This window comes from Lagenorhynchus albirostris, chromosome 10 (genome assembly GCF_949774975.1).
Source record: "Lagenorhynchus albirostris chromosome 10, mLagAlb1.1, whole genome shotgun sequence".
Taxonomy (NCBI): domain Eukaryota; kingdom Metazoa; phylum Chordata; class Mammalia; order Artiodactyla; family Delphinidae; genus Lagenorhynchus; species Lagenorhynchus albirostris.
This window is the reverse complement of record NC_083104.1, coordinates 62954699-62979945: the sequence shown is the minus strand read 5'-3', so window position 1 is coordinate 62979945 and position 25247 is coordinate 62954699. Positions and strand designations below refer to the sequence as shown.

At 42.8% G+C, this 25247-nt stretch overlaps 1 protein-coding gene across 1 annotated transcript in view; it reads left to right on the top strand.

The window, feature by feature from the left end:
- The window catches only part of LRRC1 (leucine rich repeat containing 1), a 127541-nt gene that overhangs the window by 26083 nt on the left and 76211 nt on the right, over window positions 1–25247 (top strand). The window contains exon 2 of the mRNA XM_060162537.1: window positions 18760–18877. Coding sequence (XP_060018520.1) covers window positions 18760–18877 — 118 coding nt within the window. The remainder of the gene's footprint in view (window positions 1–18759; window positions 18878–25247) is intronic.

Genomic DNA, 25247 nt, shown 5'->3' with positions numbered 1-25247 from the left:
AGCCTTAAGGCTGTGGCCCACCTCACCTGGACCTGCTATTCTGTACTAGGGAAGGACCGTAGTATTCCATTACACATTAATCACTAAAGGGATGTTGCCTATAAGCTTAAATTCTACATAATGGCCCATGTCTGGGAACCCTGCCTCCCAGGTAATGAGCGTCAAGCTAAAATACCTTCCTTTAGCTCACAGGAAATGTCCTGACCAGGCCCACCTGTGAATGAAGGACTGCAGGAAGGGAGGAATTAACACATCCCCTCTGGAGACTGACCAGAACCAGGAAATGATTGACTTGACCCCCTCCCTTTTAAGTATAAAAGAAGCCTGAATTCTGACTCAGGCAAGATGGTTCTTTGGGACACGAGTCCACCATCTTCTCGGTCTGCTGGCTTTCCGAATAAAGTCACCATTCCTTGCCCCAACACCTCATCTCTCGATTTATTGGCCTGTTGTGCGGCAAGCAGTGTGAGCTTGGACTCAGTAACAATTCCCACTCAGTGCTATTTTCATCTATGAGGTCAGGTCTTTGGATTTCAAAACAGAACAGAAACCTCCTATTAGCATGGAAAGTATTGATAGGAATCCATTAAAATTCCATATTTTAAAAGTTCTTTGTAACTCCTGAGGGAGGACACGATCCTTTCTTGAAGAACTTAATGTATTGACGCCCGCGTCCTTGTGAAGAAGCCAAGTTGGTGATTCTGTCTTGCCAAACTCTTTCTTTTCTCCTTCCTTCCGATACCTGTGAAAAGTCGTGCTATGTTTTTGCCACCTGACTTGGTCAGTGCTTCCTTATTTTTCTTCTCATTCACCAGGGGCTGTGACATCACATTCTGACTTGAATTCTGGATGCTGAATTCTGACCCCAGATAACGAGAGATTGCTTTGCTGCCTCTTGCAGACACTGTACTTGGTGCTAGCTAATTACAGGCCAAAGCGCGTGTCACAGGCTGTTATCTAAGAACCTGGGTAGATTTTGAGTGGGAGAAAGAGCATGCCGAGGGAAATTGAACTTGCAGAATCTCGGGGTCAGACAGACACTTTCTAGATCCACTTCCCATCTAATCCATCAGTTCCCGTCAGGAAACCGCACTAAGCAGTCATCTGCCCTGTGCTTGGGCAGGGAATTCACCGTATCCCCAGAGGACACCATCACGTTTTAGCTGAATATATAGAGGGACTTTTTTCTTTCTTTGGTTGGGCCCTACTGAGCAAGTCTGATTCTTTTACCACGTGATAGGTCTTCAGATACTCGTAAGCTATTTGACAATCCCTGCAAATCTAACTCCCTTTCGGTTCTTCCTGGGGTGTGATCAGGGCTCACCACCAGCCTTGCTGCTCTGTACTGAGCTTGTTCCAGTGTCCTGTGCAGTTCTCGTTTTTGCCTGGCAAGCATGCATGGGAAAGCATGTGACGTTGTCCTTAGACCTTTGGTCTGTGTGGTTCTTAGATATATTGATACTTCATAATGGGAATCAGTTCCAAATCTTGTATATGTGGTGGGAGAGGAATGCACTTTGTTCTTTTTAAATTGAAGTATCATTGATTTACAATGTTGTGTTAGTTTCTGGTGTACAGCGAAGTGGTTCAGTTATACATACATATGCATAAATGCGTATTCTTTTTCATATTCTTTTCCATTAAGGTTCATTATAGGATATTGATTGGGTAAAAAGGCTTCCTAGAGGTTGTGACATTTGGGGTGAGTGAGCTGTTGCTAGCCGGAGAGAGGTGCTGGAGACAGTCAGTGCCTGGTGTGGAGCAGATGGTTCCCTGGGGCTGTGGGTGTGGGGACTGAGGTCAGAAAGGCCACTGGGCAGCTGAGGGCAGAGGTTAGACCAGACACCAGACTTGCAGCCAGGGAGGCTGGACGTGAGCTGTGGCTCGGTTGCCTTACGTACCATATTGTCCTTCTCAAGTTCAGCTCGAATGACTGATTGCTCCATGGGCGGTTCTGTGGGTGGCGTGAGATACGAGGCAGCACTTCGCAAGCTGCCAAAACCTATAGAAAATGTTGATGCTTTTAGTAGAAGATGCCCAGGTTAGGAGAGCCCCAGTTGTGCCCCTCCGAGGCCTGTGCCTCGTTCTGTAAGCAGTGGCCGGCTGCTGGAGGCTTCAGGAAGACACATCCAGGCTGCTGGGGGTCGAGCAGACTCGTGGGGTGATCCGGAGACTTGGCCACATGCGCAGCGTTGCCCCCGTGTGTGCAGAGATGCGCTCTGAGCTTCCACCGCTGACCTGCAAGTACATGTTTGGAAGCTGACCCGTTTGAGAGGTGGAGGCTCTCGGTTCAAGGCCAAGGGGGAGAGACGTGGGCAATTGCATCACCCGCTCTCCTTCCTTTCTCATAATTAGACTCCCAGGCTGTGGGCCCTGGAAGAGAGCCTGGAGCCCTAATTGAGTCCCTTTGGCATCTGGAGTGCCCAGGCCTCTGCTGCTGGTCATCACAGTGCCAGGCCTGGAGGAGCCGGGCCCCAGGGCAGCACCCACTGGCCCGAGCCAGGCAGCCCTTGAGGGGCCGCTTCCCAGAACCAGTCTCTGCCTGCGTGGGCTCAGCCCTCCTCCTGGGCGGGCCTCCTGGCCTCCCCTCCCACTTGTGTGCCTCTCAGGACCAGGCTCGGCCCACCCTGAAGTCTTGACTGACTTTGCCCTTGCCGGGTCACTGAGCTTCCCCGAAATCCTTCCAGCCCTTTCATGTATGTTTTAGTTCACTCTTGCTTTATTTTGTTTTCGATGATTTGATGAGTAGGAAATACTGCTTTCGAATTTACTTGCTGTGTTTGGATAGTAGCTCGAGTACTGGGTAGACTGGGGTGACTGGACTTGTTAACTACATGTAACGTTAACTAACATGTAAGGACCTCTCCAGGTCCTGTAAGCATTTGGTCTCAGCAGTCTGTTGATTTATGTGTAATAATGTCTTTTTGTTTGTGGTCTTTCTCTGCTTTTGAAAATAACAGAAGTCTTGAAATGTATGGGCATGGTTCTCGTTTAGCACTTAGCTTCATCCTAACAGTATAATCCAAGGGCAGCAAGTATAATCCATCAGTTCCCTGCAATCCAAGTCTTGAAATGTATGGGCATGGTTCTCGTTTAGCACTTAGCTTCATCCTAACAGTATAATCCAATGTTATAACTGGATCTTCATTTCTTACACTTGAAAAGTTTAAGTAGCTTGGATATATAGGAGGGAGTGCTTTATGGTGAGATAATAGTAATAATTATAGCTAACATTTATTAACCATTTCTTATATGCCAGGCACTGTTCTACATATTTGACCTCGATTCACTCATATAATTGTCACTGCACTTCTGTGAGGGATGGGTACTATTATGACCCCCTTTTACAGATGGAGAAACTGAGGCATAGAGCAGTTAAGCAGCTTGCATGAGGTCATACACACAGCCAGCCAGTAACTTGGGGAGCCAGGTCTACAGACTTTGGACTACACAATGCTTCTTGGCCTTGCTGTTTATAGTGGACAGGTAGGAACTTTGGACCTGAGTTTGAATCCTGGCACTGACACACCTGTGTAAATGGGGCCCAGGTGTGTACCCTCCCTCGCTGCACTTTCATTATTTGTGAAATCCTGGTAGCTGTCAGGCTCAGGGTGGTTTTTAAGATTAAGTGAGGTGATGTTTACAGAGCCCCTAGCCTAGTACCTGGCACCGTAGAGGCATCTCTTATTTAGTTTAGAGCTTCTTTGGTGAAAAGTGAAGTGCTGAAACTTTTTGAAATTAGACTTTCAAAGTCTACTCTGGTCATGTAGCATTTTAATTTTAAATTGCTTGGACCTATGCATACTTGATGCTCTTCCCAAGTCTTTGATGCGTAGTCAGCCGCAGTGCCAGGCTGTCGAAGATGCTTTCCAGAGAGAACGTGGTGCTGGGTCGGGGTCAGCCCCTGTTGGTACTGATGGGGTGGGTGGGAGGTGCTGATGGGATTCCATGACAGGGATGAAGGGATGACCTGATGTCCTTTTATTAGACGCATCTGGCTAAAAAGCTGGACTCAGGGCTGGGAGTTGGAGGCTGGGGGCCTGGGGAAGTGGTAGCACAGAAGCTACTGGGACCCTGGAGCTACTTCAGAAAATTACGCCAAGAACTTACGGGGGATGGTCCATGCCATTGTGTCCAGACACCTGATAGGTCTTGCTTGTTTCCTGGGGTCCAGGAGCTGAAGGAAGGTGGCTGTCTCTTCTCCTTCGCTTTGGGATTCATCCAGGAGTTCCCTTTTTCTCAAATGTCCTTTTTGGTCACATGCCGAAAAGAGAGGTTTCCGATCCAGAACTCTTGAGGTGATGACCTGAGTAAGCACTTCTCCCAAGGAGGCGGCTGGTCAGCGGCTCGAGCACACTGCGGGGACCTCTCTGTAGGGCTTGGTGACAATGGAAGAGCTGAGTCCTTAGCTGCTGAGCTGAACAAGTGGAGTGGCTGATGGGGCAGCCTCGGGTCCCCACCCAGCACCGCTGTACTTTGCAATGTTGAACGAACACCAGGAATGTGTGTGTGGCCTCTGACCAAGGTTGTTGGCAAACAGTAGCAATAAAATCTAAAGAATGTCCAAAAGAGCAGCTTAAAGAAGTGGCTGGGGGAGAGCTTTGCCTGTCCTCTCCACACACAAAGCATTTACTCAGATGGAGACCATGGGGGTGCAGCATGTTCTGGGAGACACTGATGGTTTCTCTTGTTCCTTACACGGTAGGCAGTTCAGACAGTTTTCAGAATTAGGCCTTGTGTTTCTTCGTCTGGATTAATATTAGAATTTAATATCTCGTTCAGCTCGTGGAGCTAAAATGCAGGGATCGGCAGGTGCTCCGTTATGTTTTTGCATAACTGTGTGGGAGTTGCCAGGGAATCTACTCTTGGGTCTTACCATCTTGCTTTGCACTTAGCTGTTTGGGGCAGCCGGTAGGAAAGAGTATGTATGCATTGAGTGTGTGTGAGAAGCTTGAACATGAGAGACGATCTCTTTTGAAGATGCAAGGCCACTCTCATAGGAGCTAGGAACACTTTGGAACCCAAGCCTATCTAGGTGGAGAGACACGCTCATCCTAAAGTTCCTGAATTATGCCATTTTAATCTTAAATTGTGATTACAGATGCCAAAGTACATGTTGTAGCTCATGCATATTTAGAATATATTAGAAAGTGTTTGGCGGCAAGGTAAGCCCTTCTGCACTGTTAAATTTGACAGCGATCACTATATTTCTAAATGCCTGAAATCTGGCTGGGGCCTAACAGTGACTTCTTCATCTGTGCAAAGACCGAACGGCAATATTTAAATTGTCTGGAGTTTTGTGGGGCCTCAGCAGATGTGCATCCCGTGCTTGGGTTATTTCTTCTCTTGAGTTTACTCTGTTACTCAATGATGCGCCCCCCTCCTCTCGTGGAAAAGTCCTTTGGCAATTCCTCGAAACAAACTCTCCAAAATAAATATGGTACTGTGATGAGTAGCAGTGCAGGGCCCAGCCCCTGCAGCAGTTTGTTGGACACAGATTCTGGGTGGAAATGCATCAAATTCACTGGTGGCTCAGGTCCCTCCCCCACCCTTCAAAAATCTCTCGATAGTGGTTTATGACAGTTTGGTCATCTTAAGTGTTATTGAGGATAAGAGATAAAGTCCTTTTCTTTCCCTTTACTTATAATGAGTATGCACCCAAAGTGCCATTATATGTCACCTTAGAAGATTAGGAGCCATTTTTTTGTCTTGTTTTGATTTAATTTATTTCAAATCACATTGATGGGCGTTTTAAAATTCCTCCCTGGGACTTCCCTTGTGGTGCAGCGGTTAAGAATCTGCCTGCCAATGCCGGGGACATGGGTTCGAGCCCTGGTCTGGGAAGATCCCACATGCCGTGGAGCAACTAAGCCCGTGCGCCGCAACTGCTGAGCCGTGGTAGGCACATTTTCTATGTAGTGCTTGCTACTGCTCTAGAGCCTGGGAGCCACAACTGCTGAGCCCGCACGCCACAACTACTGAAGCCCGTGCGCCTAGAGCCCATGCTCTGCAGCAGGAGAAGCCACCGCAATGAGAAGCCCGTGCACCGCAACAAAGAGTAGCCCCTGCTCGCTGCAACTAGAGAAAGACCGTGTGCAGCAACGAAGACCCAATGCAGCCAAAAATAGATTAAAACAAAAAAAGGATAAAAAATAAAATTCCTCCCTTACAATCAAACGTCCTGTGCATTGTTTTCAGTGCATCTCCTCCTTTGGGTATCCCAACCCCTTCTCTATTAAGGGCCTTGAATCTTGCCCCAGCACCTTATATCCTCTGTCAGCATCAGATCAAACACGGGCTCTCATGCCAACCAGAGAGAAAAGCCAGCGCTCTTAAAGGTAAGTGTGGCATGAAGGGCACTGGGCAAGTAGTGTACGATAGCCCAGGATGTGCTGTGTTGACCTTCACACTTCTTCAGGCTTCACATCCATGGCAGACCCTGACATGGTTTTATATTGACATTCATATGAACAATTCTAAGATATTCTGCGTATGTTACAACAAAAAGTCACAAAATGACTGTTTTCACAATGTGGTATCTCCAAACAAAATGTTCCCCTGTGGAAGGGCTTGGAGTCTCTGTGACGTTTCCCTAATGGACACTTCATCCATCTTAGGACTCAGGCTGATTCGGGGCATCGTGGAACTGGTAGTGTGGTTTGACTGGGGACGGTGCAGAATATTCAGGGGGAAATGACACAGTACAATGTGATTTGTTCAGATTATATAGAAAAAGACTCACAAATTAGGCCTGTCATTACTCTAAAATTGTAAAGCCAAAGAGGTGTTGATGAGCTTTCTGGTTACCAAAAGAGAGTCTTTACCAGTTTCTTGAGTGATTGTGATCTGGTAACTCAGATTACTTTTTTTTTTTTTTTTTTTGCTGTACGCGGGCCTGTCACTGTTGTGGCCTCTCCCGTTGCGGAGCACAGACTGACGCGCAGGCTCAGCGGCCATGGCTCACGGGCCTAGCCGCTCCGCGGCATGTGGGATCTTCCCGGACCGGGGCACGAACCCGTTTCCCCAGCATCGGCAGGCGGACTCTCAACCACTGCGCCACCAGGGAAGCCCCTCAGATTACTTTTTTAAATGCTGTGTCAGTGACTGTGTTCCTCCATTTCTTGCTCTTTCTCCAGAAAGATCAATCCTTGGCTAGGGGTGCTATCGATTTATTACTATAGAAGATGGAAAACATTAACGAATAGGCAGTTGGCCTTATTCTCTTCATCCAAGATATGCGTTCATTAGTGTTGCCCATATCTTTTTTCTTAGCTGAGCCTGGAAGAACTCAGAGCATTGATCTAAATGTTGGTGAATTTCCTGAGAAAATTCAGAAACGACCTTCTTAACAGTTTCTCTGAATAATCCATTCTTAAGTGATGTCTCATAGGAATCTTTGATCTTATTGGTGTGGTGTGATTGACCATAAAATAGCCTAATGGACCTTTTTTTTTTTTTAACCTGAAGGAGCATAATAGATGTAGTTTCTGACAAGACGTTTATTATCCTTCCTTAGTATTTTGAGCCTCACTTGTGATGATTTGCACTTTCTCCCTTGCATTTTAACTACTTGATCTACCTGTTTGTGTCAGCCCCTGGGTGTCCCTTGAGATTAAGGACTACACCTGTTTGATCATCTTTTCCTCCACTTAAAACCCTGCATGTGGTAGGCACATTTTCTGTGTAGTGCTTGCTACTGCTTGTTAGCTTGGATAAATTGTATTGAATCTAAGCCAAAACATCCCCCAAACACAGTTTTATTCCATTTGAGTCATGTAATGCCTTCGTGAGTACAATGTGTGAAAAATTCAATCTTATTCAAAATCCTGTGTCAAAATACAATAGAAAACCACTTTAATAACCTGAATTGAATATCTGTTTGTCTTCTTGCTGGAAGAGCTGTTTTTTTGTATGTAAGCTGGTTTTAGGTCCTTCCTTTCAAGTTTTGCTTGAAGTTGGTTCAAGTTTGAAGGAAAAACAACTCTTTCTTCAGATAAATAGTCTTTGGTTTTCTGTGGTACAAAATATCAATACCCCAAAGTTGAGTGATCCTTAATCATTGAATTTAAGTTCTTTTTTTCTCAGCAGATTTACCATTTTAAAGTTGTTTTTTAAAAAAATTAGGGATGAAACCCATGTCTCCTGCATTGGCAGGTGGATTCTCAACCACTGAGCCACCAGGGAAGCCCTTAAAGTAGTTTTTTCCCTAAAACTATATTATATATATTTTTTAACATAATAGGGATTGTATAGTTTATACACTTTTTTTTTTTTTTTTGCGATAACGCAGGCCTCTAACTGTTGTGGCCTCTCCCGTTGCGGAGCACAGGCTCTGGATGTGCAGGCTCAGCGGCAATGGCTCACGGGCCCAGCTGCTCCTCAGCATGTGGGATCTTCCCGGACTGGGGCACGAACCCGTGTCCCCTGTATCGGCAGGTGGACTCTCAACCCCTGCGCCACCAGGGAAGCCCTAGTTTATACACTTTTACATTGTTTTTTCATAGCCCTAGAACACTTGGATTTATTGTATTATTAAACATTCTCCAGAAACATTTTTTTTTTTGCGGTACGCGGGCCTCTCACTGTTGTGGCTTCTGCCATTGTGGAGCACAGGCTCCGGACGCGCAGGCTCAGCGGCCATGGCTCATGGGCCCAGCCGCTCCGCGGCATGTGGGATCTTCCCGGACCGGGGCACGAACCCACGTCCCCTGCATCGGCAGGCGGACTCTCAACCACTGCACCACCAGGGAAGCCCTCTCCAGAAACATTTTTAATGGCCATACAGTAGTTCATTGTTTGACTTTACCAGCCTGTGTTTAATCCTTCCCCTTTGTTAGTGTTTCAGGTTGATATCTTGTTCTCACCATGGCATGTTTGACCCTTCCCATGCTGCACCACTCCTGCTCAGTCCGAGTCTATCCCTTCTCTCTCTGTGCCATCAGCCTGCCCTCCAGTGACCCTGGCTTTCCCCTCATTCAGGTTCTCGGTAAAGGAACGCTGTCCTAATCCATCGTACTTTCAATGAAGGTTTCTCTTCTCCAAGCCATTGCAATACCAGTCCCAGCCTCATCCAGGCTTCTGATCATAGCACGATAAATGATGCATTCCTGGTTTTATGATTTTTCAAAGTGATTCACACCTGAGCTGTTTTAATTACCAGGGGTGCACCCTTGAGGCATTCATATCCTCGTTAGTGTTCATTCATGATGCCAGCTTGATAATGTAATGAAAACACTGTGAAAGTGTGAACATATATTAGCAAATGAGAGAGGGTAAAATGATTAGTGGAGACCAGAGACAGAAAAATTGGGAAGAGAAATATTCCAAGCAAAGTAAACATCCTTATTATCAATGCTCAAGTATACATGTCAGCACTCAGTGGGAAACTCATTTGCTTCTCTGAACTTTGATTTGACTGTGACTTTCTAGGGCCACGCAAGGAAAAGAATCCGCACTCGTTCTGTTGCCAAAAGAAAAGGTACCTGTGCTGCTCAATCAGGAACTGATTAAACATTGTATTTTAGAACAGGAGACTTTTTTCCCTGTGGTCTGTCTCATTTATTTGTTTTATGGGCAAATCAGTGGGCAAGGAAATATATTTCTCCCTGCTTTGTATTAGTTTTGCTGAAGGGATTGAACCTTTTATCTCATTTCATGTTTATTATCTGTACCTTGGCCCAACGCAGTAGTGTGTGGATATGAGCTTCCCATTTTGTGAATCAGTGTTTCAAATTCTTTAGTATCTGTGACTCTCTTTTGAATTCCATTCTGTATCTATCTGAAAATCGTTCAGAAAATTCGAATTGCCAGTTGAATAGACAGTGTAGTCAGTCTTTTTTGAATTCCACCAGGGCTGCCCTGCTGCTGGGTGATGTTTCCTCCTTTGCCTCCAAAAGTAGACCAAGCCTTTCTTCTTGATGTGCCCCTTTTGCTCTGTCATATTATAAACTTGTATCACATTCTGTCTCCTGGTTTCCTGTCTCTTTCAGCCTTTCCCCTGGCCTTAGGCTTTATCTGGAGTTACCTCTCCAGGCCCAAGATCCTCTAGAAGTTGCTCACTTTCTTATCTATCTAGATTTCTTCTCTTTCACATCTGCTCTCTCTGCCTGGATTGAATTGGCCACAGTGCCCCTGCCATAAGGGCTTGTTAGCATGTTCTTTTCTTTCCTACAGCGCTGGCAACATTTTAGTGTAATACCTATCCTAGCCCCAATTTCCCCTTCCCATGACTTTGTTTCACTTAGCTCTTTAGAATATAGTTTCACAAATGTTTTTTGTTTGCCAGTTACTTGAAAATTTATTATTCTGTGATCCTCCAATGCTGGTATTCCTGAAAGAATGTTATTAACTAGCAGCAGTATCAGGGAGCCGTGAAATATTGCTGAAACCTCAGTTTCCTCATCTGTGAACTGAACATAAAAAACTTTACCTCACTGGTGCATATAGGGATTTGATTAAATAAAAGTGTCTAGGAAAACTCTAATATGAAAAGATATATGCACAATGTTCATTGCAGCACTATTCACAATAGCCAAGACATGGAAGCAACCTATTATAAATGTCCACTGACAGATGAATGGATAAAGAAGATGCGGTACGTATATATAATGGAATATTACTCAGCCATAAAAAAGCATGAAATAGTGCCATTTGCAGCCATGTGGGTGGACCTAGAGATTATCATACTAAGTGAAGTCAGTCAGACAGAGAAAGACAAATACCATATGATATCACTTATATGTGGAATCTAAAAAAGTGAGACAATTGTACTTATTTACAAAACAGGAATAGACCCACAGACATAGAAAACAAACCTATGGTTACCAAAGGGGAAAGTGGGGTGGAGGGGAGGGATAAATTAGGAGTTTGGGATTAATAGATGCACAGTACTATATATAAAATAGATAACCAACAAGGACCTACTGTATAGCACAAGGAACTATATTCAATATCTTGTAATACCCTATAATGGAAAAGAATCTGAGAAAGAACATATATATATATGTGTATATATATGTAAATATAACTGAATCACTTGCTGTACACCTGAAACTAACACAACGTTGTAAATCAACTATAATTCAATTTTAAATAAAATGTCTGTGTGTTCCTAGCTTAGTCTTTCATTACCAAAGGGGATTCCTTCTTTATTGTCTACCAGTTCTGTGTGTGATTTGACATCTTTATTAAGATTAATTCACAGGCTATACAATTCCCCCATTTAAAGTGAATGATTCATTGTTTTAGTATATTCGCAGGGTTGTGCGGCCATTACCACAATTAATTTTAGAATGTTTTCATCGCCCCAGAAGGAACCCCATACCCATTAGCAGTCATTTCCCATTTCCTAGGCAACCACTAATCTACTTTCTGTAATTTTATGCATTTTTAACTGCATGCTTATTGTATTGCGCGTTAATAGGATTTTCATGTTTCTTATGGTACATTGAAGGTATTTTGAAATGCAGTCCTAATATTTTTAGAACTAAAAACAGCCCTTCAATCATTTAATGCTTATTTTTTACACAGGGACACAGAGGACCAGGGAAGTCAAGTGATTCACCTGGGGACATTACCATTTCATCCCTCTTTACTAAAACATATTAGAAAAAGTATCTTATTGATGCTTATTTCATCAATAGCTCTTATTTTTGAGTGTTTGCTGAAACCCTTTCAAATTCAAATTCTGGACGTGGGATATGATTATTTGAATTCTCTGCTTTAGCCAGTGGATCTTTTAACTATTCTGTGAATATTTCTTGGGCTTTTCCTTTTATCCCTAACTTTCTCGTGTATCAAAAGTCATGTCTTAACCAAAGTTTATTCAGTATATTATTATATTTTCTGTTTAAATTTCCTTGGGAAAAATCATTACTCTGTGATCAACCATAGAATTTTCTAGGATAATCTGTGCAGTTTTTATATGTGTTCTTCTGTGGCACCCCTGAGGCCCCTACCTCATTTTGCGGTAGACCATTTAATCTACCAGATTTCTCCCCTCCCATGCCTCTTTTCAGTGTGATTTTTGCTGCTCTTTCCATCTGCCAGTGGAGACTATTTCTTCACTCCCCTGACTATGGACTGAAATGACATGGTGCAAATTTTAAGGTCTTGTCCCCAAGAGTCCTCCCAGACTCTTTGTCCCTTTTGAATGTTACTCAGAGAGCTTCATGTAAGAAGCCACTCAATCGTAAGGGAGAGGAAAGAGACCTGTGGAGAACAGAGGTGCTCCAGCTGGGTGCTGGCACTAGTTGCCAGACCATAAGCGTGAGGCCGGGATGGTCTTCCAGCCCTTCCAACCCTCCAGCTGCTTGTAATTGCATGAGTGAGCTCAGGTGAAAACAGCAGAGGAACTGCCCAGCAAACCCACAGAAATGTGAGAAATTTCCAAAAGTCATGTTGCTTTTGAGTCATTAAGTTCGGGATGGTCTGTTATGCAGCAGTGGCTGACTGATACATGTAGGTGTCAGCACTGTGGTGACATTGAGACGACTAGAGTATGTGATCCAGGTAAAGTCCTTAGCTCACTGCTGAGCACAGAGAATCCCTCAGTAAAGATTGACAGCTATATCATAACGGCTACAGAATGATCATTCTAACGTTGTTGTTTTGGTTACTACTGGTCGTTTTATTTCTCCTCCTTCTCCAGACATAATGCCATTGCTTTTTATTATCATTAACTCTGATGAGTTAAAGAATTTGATGTCATGGTGCTAATTGTCTGGTATTTTTTCTTCCTGATTAGTAAGTAGTTTAAAGCTTTAAAAAGACTTTTCTTACTGTGAAATAAAAATATTTCACATATACTGAAAAGTGCATAAGGCATAAATGTACAGCTTACAGTATATAACAAATTATAAAATGAATACTCATAACTGCCACTCAGCTTAGAACGTTTAACATTGGCAGGCCTCCTAATGCCCATTGCATGACCTTCCTGATCATAATGTTTCCCTCACACCTAGAGGTAGCCACTAACTTGATTTAATAGTAATCATATCTTTGCCTTTTTAAAAAATATTTTTTACCACCTCTGTATGCATCTCTAACAAAGCAGTTTAGTTTTGGTGATTTTTCAACATTATATAAATGGAATAATACAGTATGCCTTCTTTTGTGTCTGGCTTCATTTGCTGAATATTATTTCTAGATTTCTCCATACTATGACTAAGAGTAAGCTTCCATTTTCATTGCTGTGAAAAATTTTATTACAAGAATATACCTCTGTCAGATCTACTATTGATGGGTATTTGGGTTATTTACAGTTTTGGGCAATTATGAACAATTCTGTCACCCACGTTCTTGTATATATTCTGGAATAGAATATGTGAGAGTTTTAAAAAAAATTATAAGGTATATACCTAGGAGTAAAATTTGTGGGTAATAAAGGCACAGTTACTTTTTGTAAGTCTCGTAGAAAAGAACACTGCCAGATGATACGAATGATAAATACTGTAACAAGTGTTATTCTCACCTGGAGATTAGAACCATTGATTTACAACATCTTTACCAAGGAGGCTGACCACAAAGGCAGTTCAGGTCTTTGGGGACAGGAGTAGGGATGTGATGAGAGTTATGTAGGATGGAAAGGGGTCAAATTTAGTTGAAGGGTTAGAAGACCCCCAGAAGGAAGTCTGTGAGTAAATTTGGTGTCATGACAGCTCAAACAGTTTTTTCAGGAGTTTAATAACATTCTTTATGTTGTCATCTCCCAGGTGAATCTGTAACAGTGGTTCATGTTTTCTTCACCTTATGGGGACATTTGGGCAGTGGGGGACAATCGATCATTGGCCGTATAGTGATAGCAAAGGACACAGCTCTCTTAGGACTGAGTATTCCTAAGAAGAAGGGAGAGGAACTCACACTATCAAGAGAAGGAAAAAGAATCTTGCCAGAAATGGAGAATGGGAAAAAGAAACATTCTGTTCAACCAGATTAAAGACTCTGTATCTACTAAAAACAATGGTGGCTATAAGAAGACTGTGGTATAGCAAAGCAAGCCAAGGCAATTTGGGTTTCTTTCCATGTCATTGTACAAAATGTGCTCTAAGTGGGCCAGTGCACTGTAATCAACATGGTGTGGTTGAAGAATGGTGTCTGTGTACCCCGTCACATGATCACCCTGCTGAGGCCTCCTGCCAAGAGGGCTACAGGAATTGTTCCTCATGTGCCCTGGCTCATCTCAGAGAGAAGGCAGAAGCGTTTATAAGCTTGTGGAGTTTTCTTCCATGACGATCTGCGGAAGTTGAAAACTTGAAGATTTAATCAGTCTTAGTGGCATTGTGTCTATCTTATAGAATGTAGTTAATTTAAAGCATTTGGACACCGAACTAAGATCCCATCAGGATAATGAGGGAAGGATTGAGGAATCACTGTTTTCGTTGTGGGATGCTGTCAGATAGGGTTGTTTTTCCATCTGGTATGTGCATCCCCCGTTGAATAAAGTAGTATTTGTGACAGGTCCTTTTTGAGGATGCTTTTACTATGCAGAACAAAACTTAAATTTGCTTGCTTTAAATTAGGATTTAAAATTAGTATTAGGATTAAATTAGGATTTCTATTGGACGTTGGGATTTGCAGGTTGTCATTTCCACAGACATACAACTAGCTTATTATTCACTGTAGATCTAAGTCCTGGTTGACTTGGTTTCTTGTATTATTTCTGAATGGTCCTTGAATGTATGGATTTGGTGATGGTTTTTGTGCTGTTGCTGTTATGCCTTTCCTGGAAAACAAAGTGAGCTTTTCATGCCTGAGTAAACACATCGATGCATTATTAAACTGTCAGACTCTTTGAACAACTGGCATAAGCTCAGTTATTCAAATGTGACTCTTTTGAATGGCTTTTGTGTCAGCTAATGCTTTAGTATAACCCACATAAAGAAATTTCAATACCTTTCCTTAAGAAATTAAATTTCAACCCTATGATTAAAGAACTCCAGAGGATTAGTCCTTTTGTTGAGCACGCTCATTGTCATATATAGCTAATTGGTAGCATTCATTTGCTGAGATTCATAGTTCGTTTTATTTTAAAACATCTTTTTTGTTAAAAAAATAAAGTTGTTCATGCATTTCCCTTGTTGCCTAGCATAACTTTTTTTCCCCCGTTCCCTTTTCAACATGCACGGGTGCTTTTTTCCATAGAGTACCTGCCATTTTGTCTTCTTTTAAAATTATATTTGCGTCGTCAATCTTTTTCAAGTTCTCTGGTCTTTACAGTAATCGTTTTTGTTGTTTGCTTGGTATTGAGTTATTAATAACATGCTAATCATTTCCCTTATTTGACATGCGTTTCATTTGTAATGATAAGAATGCAAAGACATATTGTGCACCGTAGCTGGTTTTTCTTATTTTCAACTGTTAGGAGAATAGATGCCCAAAAGTATTGTTATGATGTCAGTGGACTTGAAAAACTTTTTACGTTTTGTGTATTGCCCAACTGGTTGTCAAAGATGATACCTTCTTTTTGATTGTATAAGTTACAATCCCTTTTACCAAAGGAAAAGAAATGATGAAGCTTATTAAATGTTACCATCCTTTGCAACTATCATTTGGAGCACCCTGTCATCTTAGTAGAGACTTTTTCCTTTGTAAATTCAATTTCTATTTTTAGCAAGGTAATATATGCAAATAATGTTTTAAAAATCCAGTAAGCCTCTTGCCCTCCCCCTCTCCCACTACAATTTCTGGCTTTTGCGAACCCCCAGCTCTGGGATATTTCTATTGACATTAGCTTCCACATTGCTAAATGGCTTGATTTTACTGTTTGATCCCCCCCCCCACCCCCGCCACACACACTTTTTAGTTATTTATTGATTTCCTTCTATGGAAGATGAGTCTTTAGCACTTGCAGTTTCTTTCCCATCCTCTCAGTATTGACATAATATAAATTTTGTTTTTGACAGTATATAAATATTAAAATATTATGACTGTATAAGTATTGTTCATAACCAAATTTTATATTTACATTATGACTATATCTTCTTTTACTCTGTATTTTTTCTGGAATTAATAACTCCCTCCTTTTTTGCTTGCTTTGTTTTCTCTGTTTCAGTTTCTAACTTGTCACCAAATAAATTTTCCTGATACTTCCAAAACATGTCACATAACCCCTCACATGTGTTGGTATTTTTAATTTTTTTTATGGGAGCCCTCATATTTTCTTCAGTGTAGACAGGTTGCTCTTGGGATCTGCTGCTCGGTTGCCATCTTGGAATTCCTTCACTGTTTTGTCCTTTGTCTCTGTTTTGTTGATTCTCTGATTTCTGGATCTCAGATCTTCCTCCTTTTAGATTTATTGGGTTGACCAAAAAACTCATTCAGTTTTAAGTGAAAATAAGAGACACGTTTTTCATTTTCACCAAGAATTTTATTGAACAACATAGTCACTAACCAAATGAACTTTTTGGCCAACCCAATACTTCCACATTTTGATGGATTCTGTTTTTTTTTTTTAATGAATTTGTTTATTTTATTTATTTATTTTTGGCTGCATTGGGTCTTCATTGCTGCGCACGGGCTTTCTCTAGTTGGCGGCGAGTGAGGGCTACTCTTCGTTGTGGTGTGCAGGCTTCTCATTGTGGTGGCTTCTCTTGCTGCAGGGCATGGGCTCTAGGTGCGCAGGCTTCAGTAGTTGTGGTGCGTGGGCTCAGTAGTTGTGGCTCGCGGGCTCTAGAGCACAGGCTCAGTAGTTGTGGCGCACGGGCTTAGTTGCCCCACGGCATGTGGGATCTTCCCGGGCCAGGGCTCGAACCTGTGTCCCCTGCGTTGGCAGGCAGATTCTTAACCACTGTGCCACCAGGGAAGTCCCTTGATGGATTCTTGAGAAAGGTCCAAGGAAGATAAATTTTTTGAGACCGTGCGTGTCTGAGAATGTCTTTATTCTGTCACATACCTGACTGATGGTTTGGCTGGGTATGTGATTTTAGGTTGGGAATAATGTTTTCTTGGAATTTTGAAGGCATTGCTCCATTGCCTTCTTACTTTTAAGGTTGCTGTTGAGTCCAGCACCATTCTGATTCCCAATCCTTTGTTATGACCTCCCTTCCCCGCCCCCACCCCCCAACCCCTTGGTCTCTGGAAGCTTTTAGAATCATCTTACTTCTGGAGTTATGAACTTTTATAATATTCCTTGATATCCCTATGTGTTTTGTGTCATTCATTTTATTGTCCACGTGTTGGGCCCTTTCAAACTGGAAACTCATGCTCTGCAGTCCCTGTGTTTTCTTTCTCTTTGTAATACCTATTCATTGGATATAGTACCTTGAGGACTGATCCTCTAATTTTCCTTTTTTTTTCTGTCCCGTTTCTCCACCTCATTGTCTTTCTTTTTTACTTTCTGAGGGATTTCTGTTAACTTTATTTTTCATCTCTTTTATTGGATTCTTATATTGATGCTGCACTAGTTTTTAATTTCTGAGAGTTTATTCTTTGAAGCTTGCCTTTTATGGCATCATGCTGCTTCACTTCCTCTTATTTCTCTGTGGGTATTAATTATATTTTTTTTGGTTGGTGAAATTTTTCCTGCTCCCTACATCACATTTGTTTCTTCTGAGATGTGTGTGGGTGCCCACTCTCTTTCATGTAAAGGGCTTTCCTCAAGTGTCTGGAGAACCTTGGCTCTGTTTAAATGAGATCCAGGCACTTGAAGTAAAAAAGGAGAGAATTGAAGCTCTGAGGGCATGGGTGGGGCTTGTAACCTGGGGCTTCCCTATTGTGTAATCCGTGTCTGTAAGTCTGTCTGTTTCCCCCGCTGGGAGCCTGGCTGCAGGAAGAAGGGGGTGGATCTCAGTGAGCAGGCTCTGACCCCCTCCCCCTGTTTCCAGTTGGGTGCCTCACCCCTGCCCTTAGCTGTGCTTACAGTCAGCTCTTCTGGGGGAAATTTACAGTCCCCTGCCTGGTTGTGCAGGGGAGAGGAGGGCTTATGGGGGCCTAACTGTCTTTATATCCATTTTCAGAGAGTTCTCCTTCCTTCAGAGGTACCTGGACCTAATCTGCTATTGGCTACTCACTCCATAGGCTTAAATTTCAGCTTTGTATAGATTCTTTCGTTAGCTGTCATTTAATTTATCTGTTTTCTAGCTTCAAGGATTTTGTTGCATGTCTAGTTTGCTTCTCATTCCCTCTCATCTTGAATTGTCTTCATGCCTTTATTTCATATTTTTATATCTATATCCATCTCCCTATAAATTCCTTTAATGCTATTTTAGTACAGTTTTTAAAGGGTGTGGCGCAAAAGGCACCTCTGTGTGCCGTGGTTAATGGAAGGATCCAGTGCAGGCTCTTTTTTAGATTGGCCAAAAATAATTTTTTTCTCCTCCACACATTTGTGGGATATTTATATATTTTCTAATGCACAGTAATTTCTTTTAAAAATGTTTAAGAAATATTTTACTCTAATTTTCAAATATCTTTATTTAACATTGCAGATTTCATATCAGGTTCCATAAGTAGAAAATGTGACTACCTACTGGATAATATAAAGGAGTCATTACTATTCTCATTGAGTTACTTATTCATTGTTAAAAATTTTTAATTTTGAAATAATTGTAGATGGTACACAGAGATGGCCTGTGTACCCAGTTTACCCTGTTGGTGACATCGCCACATGACTTTGGTACAATATCAAAATCAGGAAATTGACATTGGTGCAATCGTCACTAATTTTTAAAAGACATATTGTTTTTAAATTTCATATTGGGCAAAAAGTTTACACTGCAAATAGATGTGAGACCTACATAAAACTATTTTGTCTTTCAGCAATTTTTCCAGCTAGTCAAGTTACGAAAGCTTGGACTTAGCGATAACGAAATTCAGCGGCTCCCTCCAGAAATAGCCAACTTCATGCAGCTGGTGGAACTTGATGTGTCCCGAAATGGTAAGAAAAAATGATTCCACCTGAACTGTTCATTTGTCTCTTCTGATGCTGGTGCTTACAATTTTTAGTAAATATGGCTGGATAAATGTTCTTGGAGGAAAGCTATGTATATGTTTTGGGATGAAATTAATGCCGTTATTGAATACTTTAGTCACCTCATATGTATTTACCCAAAATGTCATGACAGTTTTTAGGCGATAACTTTCTCAAAGTTGGTTCAGTCTGATTCACAGCGGTGGAGCTGCGGACTGGCAAATCCGCAGCTTGCCCCCACGTTTGATTGGAGGTGACATTGAGGGCTACTAGTATGGTCATTTGTCCAGATCTCGGGGGACTGCTGTGGCAGGGAAAGCGCCCTAGGGAAGGGTTGGTTTCTCCTGGCTGTGGCCTGATTGCCTGGGCTGCTCCCCTGAGAATCTGTCTCCCTGCTGCAGTGAACAGACCTGCTTGCCGTCCAGATATTTCTGTCAGTTTCATTCAGTTCTGATTAGGCCCCGGGTAGGTCTGCCCACTTGAATTATTTGTGTGGCATATTTGTGAGTTTATTTTGATTTTCAGATTTCACTGTAATGTTGCTTCCTTTTAAGTGAACGCCCTAGCAGGGTGTTTATATCCTGTTTAACCTTTCACTTTTAAATGGGTACCCTGGTTTTACCTTGGGTTTTATAGCCCTTAGAGCATTCCCCGGGCAGACTGGTCCCATGGCTTGTTGGAGCATGTTTGATTAATTACTTCAAGTTAAAGTGGCAGCTCCCAGGGGTCCTGTCTTTAGTGGTGGAATTCAGTCCTTGCAAGAACTCCGGTTTAATGTCCTGAGGATAAGCCCATATGTAATCTATTGTTTATAAAAATGATAATCCTTTTCTGTCTCTCCTATTACACACCACATTGTGTTTTGTTTTGCTTTCCTACAAAAATCTGCAGGTTCCTTCTCAGTGACCCTCAGGTCTGGCTCTTTCAGTCTGATGTCCTCTGCAGAAACCCCAAGGCCGGGATAATAGTATTTTCCTGTGGGTCACTGTTATAAGGCAGCAATAATAATCAGTACTTGATTGAAAACGTGGTGAAGAAAGAATGATTTTACCCTCCACTTTGTAAATTGCTACCACCTCTCAGATCCCATCCATTGGAAACTGTCTTTAGGCCAAGCCATATGCTCTTGATATAGCGTCTACCTTTATTTGTCATGAGAATTATTTCTTCCCTTGCAGGTACTAGAAAGAGTGAAAAAAATTAGTTTGGGAGGCTTGTTTACGATGGCTTATTTGGTTGCAGGGGGGTCAGCTCTGCTTAAGTAAAAGGGATTTGATGGTAAGGATGGGGTGTGGGGTGGAGCTGACTTGCTAAAAGCATTGCCCCGGGGTCCACATCTGACACCATTTGAGTGTTTCTTGGCCTCTCTCTTCTGTTTATGGGTGCTCTGTCCTTTGGAACTGGCCTCTGCAGACCCGGTTTGTTGTGGTTTCTCACCATGCACTTCTGGGCCTCTGCCCTTGCTGTGGCATCTGGCTGCCATTTCTAAATGAGGCCTGGTTGACCCAACTCATCTTTTTAAGCCAACCGTAAGCCATAGCTCCCGGTCACTGGGCACCCTGGGTATTGGCTACCCTGGTACAGGGGTGGCAAGCAGTACAGAGCGCGGCCCTGCCCTCATTGCAGAAGTTGTTGATGGGCAGCGTCCCCTCACACTGCAGGGTGGCAGGGGGCGGACCTCTGAAGCCAGCCTTGCCTCTAAGGCTGTCCTGCGTCTCCCTTACCTAAGGCGTATGTGATTGAAACTGCTCTCTCTTGTCTTAGGGATGATCTCAGTTGTAAAGACTGGCTGGCTATGAACTCTGCAAGGAAGCAGTGACTTTGAAAAATGGTCGCTGAAATCACACAGTCCCAAGAAATCAAATAGTCATTTTGAAATTGGCATTAGGAAGGAAGAGAAGCAGGGGTCCAGAAATACTTGAGAAAGAGGAGAAGTATTGGCTTTAATTATCTGGGAGCAGAGAACGCATAAAGCTTGAAGGTTGCAGTTCTATTATTGACTCTGATGGGAAGAGATGCTCTGTGGGAATTCAGCATTGTCAAGCGGCCAGTTTTACCAGATTCCACATCAGCTGTGTCTTTTCAAATATTCAGAGGAAGAAAGAAGGGCTACGTGCCTCTTTCCACATGTCCATTTATACCTTCCAGCATGTTGATAAGAGGAGGTGAGCTTTCACTGTAGTCGTGTCAGGTCACACAGTGTTTTATCTCCCTGGGATGCCTACCCTCCTTTTCTCCCCGCCTCATTTCAACCTCTCCTTCTGCAGGTGTTGGACTTTTGTGACGGATCCCGCAGATCTGCTCCCTTTTAATCAGGCTCTTGTAGAAATGCTGGGGGAGTTAAACTCCCCCTTCGCCTATTGGCAAAGCCTTGCTCTGCCTCGTGTGTGTGGTGGGAATGAGGTGGTGGTGGTGGAGGGGCCTTTCTTTGTGGTTGTGAAAAAACTGCACAGATGACAGAGCAGAACAAGGTCATGGTTTTACTATAACCAACAGGAACGTGGGTCTGGAGCTGTTTCCAGGTCAGGCAAATCTCCCTATGTCTCCTCTCTCATTCTTCTGGCCCATAAAATCCCATTAATGTGAGTTTCCTAGGCAGCTGAGTAGGTGAATCCAGGTTACAGAGTCTGCAGCCTGAGAGGCAGTGGGAGGACCCGCACTTTGCGTGGATGCAGGTGTCTGTAAGGGTTTGGGGCTCATGTCTGGAGCCCCGTGTGTCTTCTGCAGCCCCAGCGGAGAAGGCCCTCTCCGTGATCAGAGGCTTTTCCTGCCCAGTCCCTGGGTTGTAGCAGGGCCACGGCCGGCACTGGCCACTGTCATGGTAGGACCTTTGTTGCCTTCCTCAGTTCCTGATTTTCCAGAAAGTGTCGCTTGCCCATGGAGGAGGGAGGCAAACGAGATGTTGGTGTCAGACCACTCAAGCCCTTTTGGATCAGTGCTTGTCAAACTTGACCGTGCCATGAATTACCATTGGATTTTGTTAAAATGTAGATTTTGATGCAGTAGGTCTGGGGTGGGTCTGGAGATGGTGCATTGCTAAGAAGCTCCCCAGGGATGCCAAACACACTGAGGAGGAGATCTTAGCCATCCCCACCCCCAAGCCCGCTCCTAACAGCCCCTCAGCAGCTTCCTGTGGCTTTGAGCCCAGATTCGCTGTTTCTCTTGGTCCCGCACCTGCCCATGTGGAAGGTGGGAAACCTCCAGGATATTCCTGGCTAAAGGGTAAGAGGCTAGAGCTGACTGAAGTTCAAGTCGGCTTTGATTCCAGGAGCAAAATTAGACGTTTCCTAATGTTCCCTGCTCAAGGGAGGGAGATAGTACTATAGGCTTCAAGTTAAGGTCTGATGCAGTTTTCTGTGGTGAAGCGCATCCGCTTTCATGCCCGGACTTTTTGTCTGTTTTCTCTGCTCACTGATTCTTAGCTCTTGGAGACAAATGCTTTCTGGATACGTGAGAAGAGGTACTACCCCAGAGTACTATCTCGCTGTCCACAAGTGTAGGGTGGACTTTCTTAGTGCATCATGAGTCCTGCCCAGAGGGTTAGTAATTTGAATTTTATAGTCTATGCTGTAATTCGACTTACATCACAGTACTGTATCATTATCTGTTTAGTTCAGTTTTTTTCCCCCAAAGTGTAAGGCATACGCCACCAGCACTGCTAGAGAAGATTTTAAGTGGTACTGCAAAACAGCAGTTTTTAATATTGAATCAGAGCGAGGAAGTTATCCTCTTTCCTTTTTATTTAAAATTTTTTTTACTCCCTTTAGGTTGCTTTCTGTAAAACTTAATAGCACTATATTGTATTGATTGTTATATTTATCTTTTATATCTGGTGATGATAATGGCTTTCTATTCATGTTAGTGATTTAAAAATAAATCTTACTCAACAAAGTTGATTTAAAAGAGTGAGGTAAATAATAAAGAACACAGGTGCTCTACCAGGATGACAAAAATTGTGAAGGTAGAACAGGGATGGATGAAGTTAAGGAAATGCTATTAGTATTAGCACAGCCAAAGAAGTCATGAGTTTATTTCTCTTATGGGGCAAATAATACTGCATGTGGAACAAACATGACCAGAGACTGCACATTCTGGAGAATTACTTTGCAAACTTGAGTGAACAAGAAACTAAAAGACAGTTTTAGTACAAAACCCTCACTGGCACTGGGACAGAGCTTCAGAGTTAGCAGATGGACAGCTTACCCAATCCGTCAGCAGGATCATCGTCCCACAAAGTCGAGAGGCTAGACTTGGATTAAATGTTTGGGTTAGTCGCCCTCTGTCCAGCTGCAAGATGGGGATCAGTGTCTGTGCTCTGTGGCAGTGGGTTTGTTTAATGAAATCTAAGATCAGTTTTGAAGCCTGCTGAAATGCCCTTGTATAACAGCACGTCTTGGTGCTTCTGAGTGTGTCCTGAAAAAAAGCTCTTTCTGGCAAGCCAGGCAGCCAGTGCGCCTAGAAGTCCTCCTTCTTGGTTATGAACAGTTAGTGCTTTTTGGGGGTAATAACTACATACACCCACAACAGAAGTGTGACAGAGGCCAGTTCTCACCCACGCAGGCTTAAGACTTTACACAATCAGGCCATTGTTCCCTTCTCTGTCTCTGCCTGATTCGGGGCCAGGCTTAGTGCTCTGCCTAGCACACCGCTGGATTAACACAGACTTAATCTGTGTTATCAGTCGGTGAGTTTCTTTGTCACAGTCACTGTGAAAATGGTACAGGAGACACCCCTCAAAGAGAAGCCCCACAGGGCCACTCTGCCTTGAGGGTGGAGAGCTGACAGTTTCTACCCCAGACCTGGCTTGGTTGTCTTTACAAGTGCTGCCACGTTCCTATCACAGGCCCTTTCTCTGTCTTAACTTTTTACCTGTTCTTTTGTTAGGGAGAGGGGTTAATAATAAAACATATAATTGCCTTCCACTCACATTTTAATTCCAGGTAATAATAATTATTTTCAAAGTGGAGGTGGAAAGAAATTTGGCGTCTGTGACGTTTTCTAATCACCTTTCCATTTTAAACACTGAAAGAGTTGGAATAAACTATGCAAACAGATCCTTCCTTCCTTTTTTTTTGTCCCATAAAGAAACATCCATGATATTTTATCAGATAAACCTGAAAATCTATCACAAATTAGTGATGCAAATTGTTAAATCCGAAGGGAAATTTTGACAGCAATGCCTCTGCTCAAAATGATTTTGGAACTCTTTCAGAATTGTCATTTTGCATATCCTCAGACCAGTGGTTTCACGTTTTCGAGTGGATCAGTTTTCAAAAACAACCATGCATTACTTAAGGCTGACTTAGGTAAATAAACCAGGACACTGATAATTTTATAGTACTCAAAATCTGCCTCAGATGGCAATTTCAAAAAAGTATAAAAGAGTAAACTATTGTTACTCTTTATTAATTCATATGGTTCTCTCCCACTTACCAGAAAAACTGTGGCTGTGCTGAATAAGTTGTAGGTTTATATAACTTTCTCTTTCTTGTTTTCTCTTTAATTAGCAGGTTTGTAATAGAGATGGTGCCCTGAATTTGAGGTCAACACCTCTGAATATATTTTTTAGGTCAATACGAACTTCAGTCAGTCCTGGGTTCTCTAAACGTTTAGAGATTGTCAGTAGCTCCTCATCCCTCCTCCACCCCTCCCCCATTCATTCATTCACTCAGTCCTGCACTGCTCTGTGGCTGGGTGATGAATTTTCCAAAACAGTGTTGGATTTACACAGAATGGGCTAAGGTGAAGGCACATAATTGTAGTGTTTTCTCCTGAAGTAAAACAAAACCCTGGGCATATATCCAGAGAAAACTCTAACTGGAAAAGATACATGCACCCCTATGTTCATAGCAGCACTATTCACAATAGCCAAGACATAGAAGCAGCATAAGTGTCCATCGACGGATGAATGGATAAAGAAGATGTGGTATGTGTGTGTGTGTGTGTGTATATATGTATACACACACACACACACACACACACACACACACACACACAGGGAATTATTACTCAGGCATAAAAGGAATTGAAATAATGCCATTAGCAGCAACATGAATGGACCTAGAGATTATCATACTAAGTGAAGTAAGCCAGACAGAGAAAGACAAATACTGTATGATATCACTTATATGTGGAATCTAAAATATGACACAAATGAACTTATCTATGAAATAGAAACAGACTCACAGACATAGAGAACAGAGTTGTGGTTACCAAGGGGGATAGGGGTGGAGGAGGGATGGATTGGGAGTTTGGGATGAGCAGATTCAAACTATTATATATAGGATGGATAAACAACAAGGTCCTACTGTATATCACAGGGAACTATAGTCAGTAT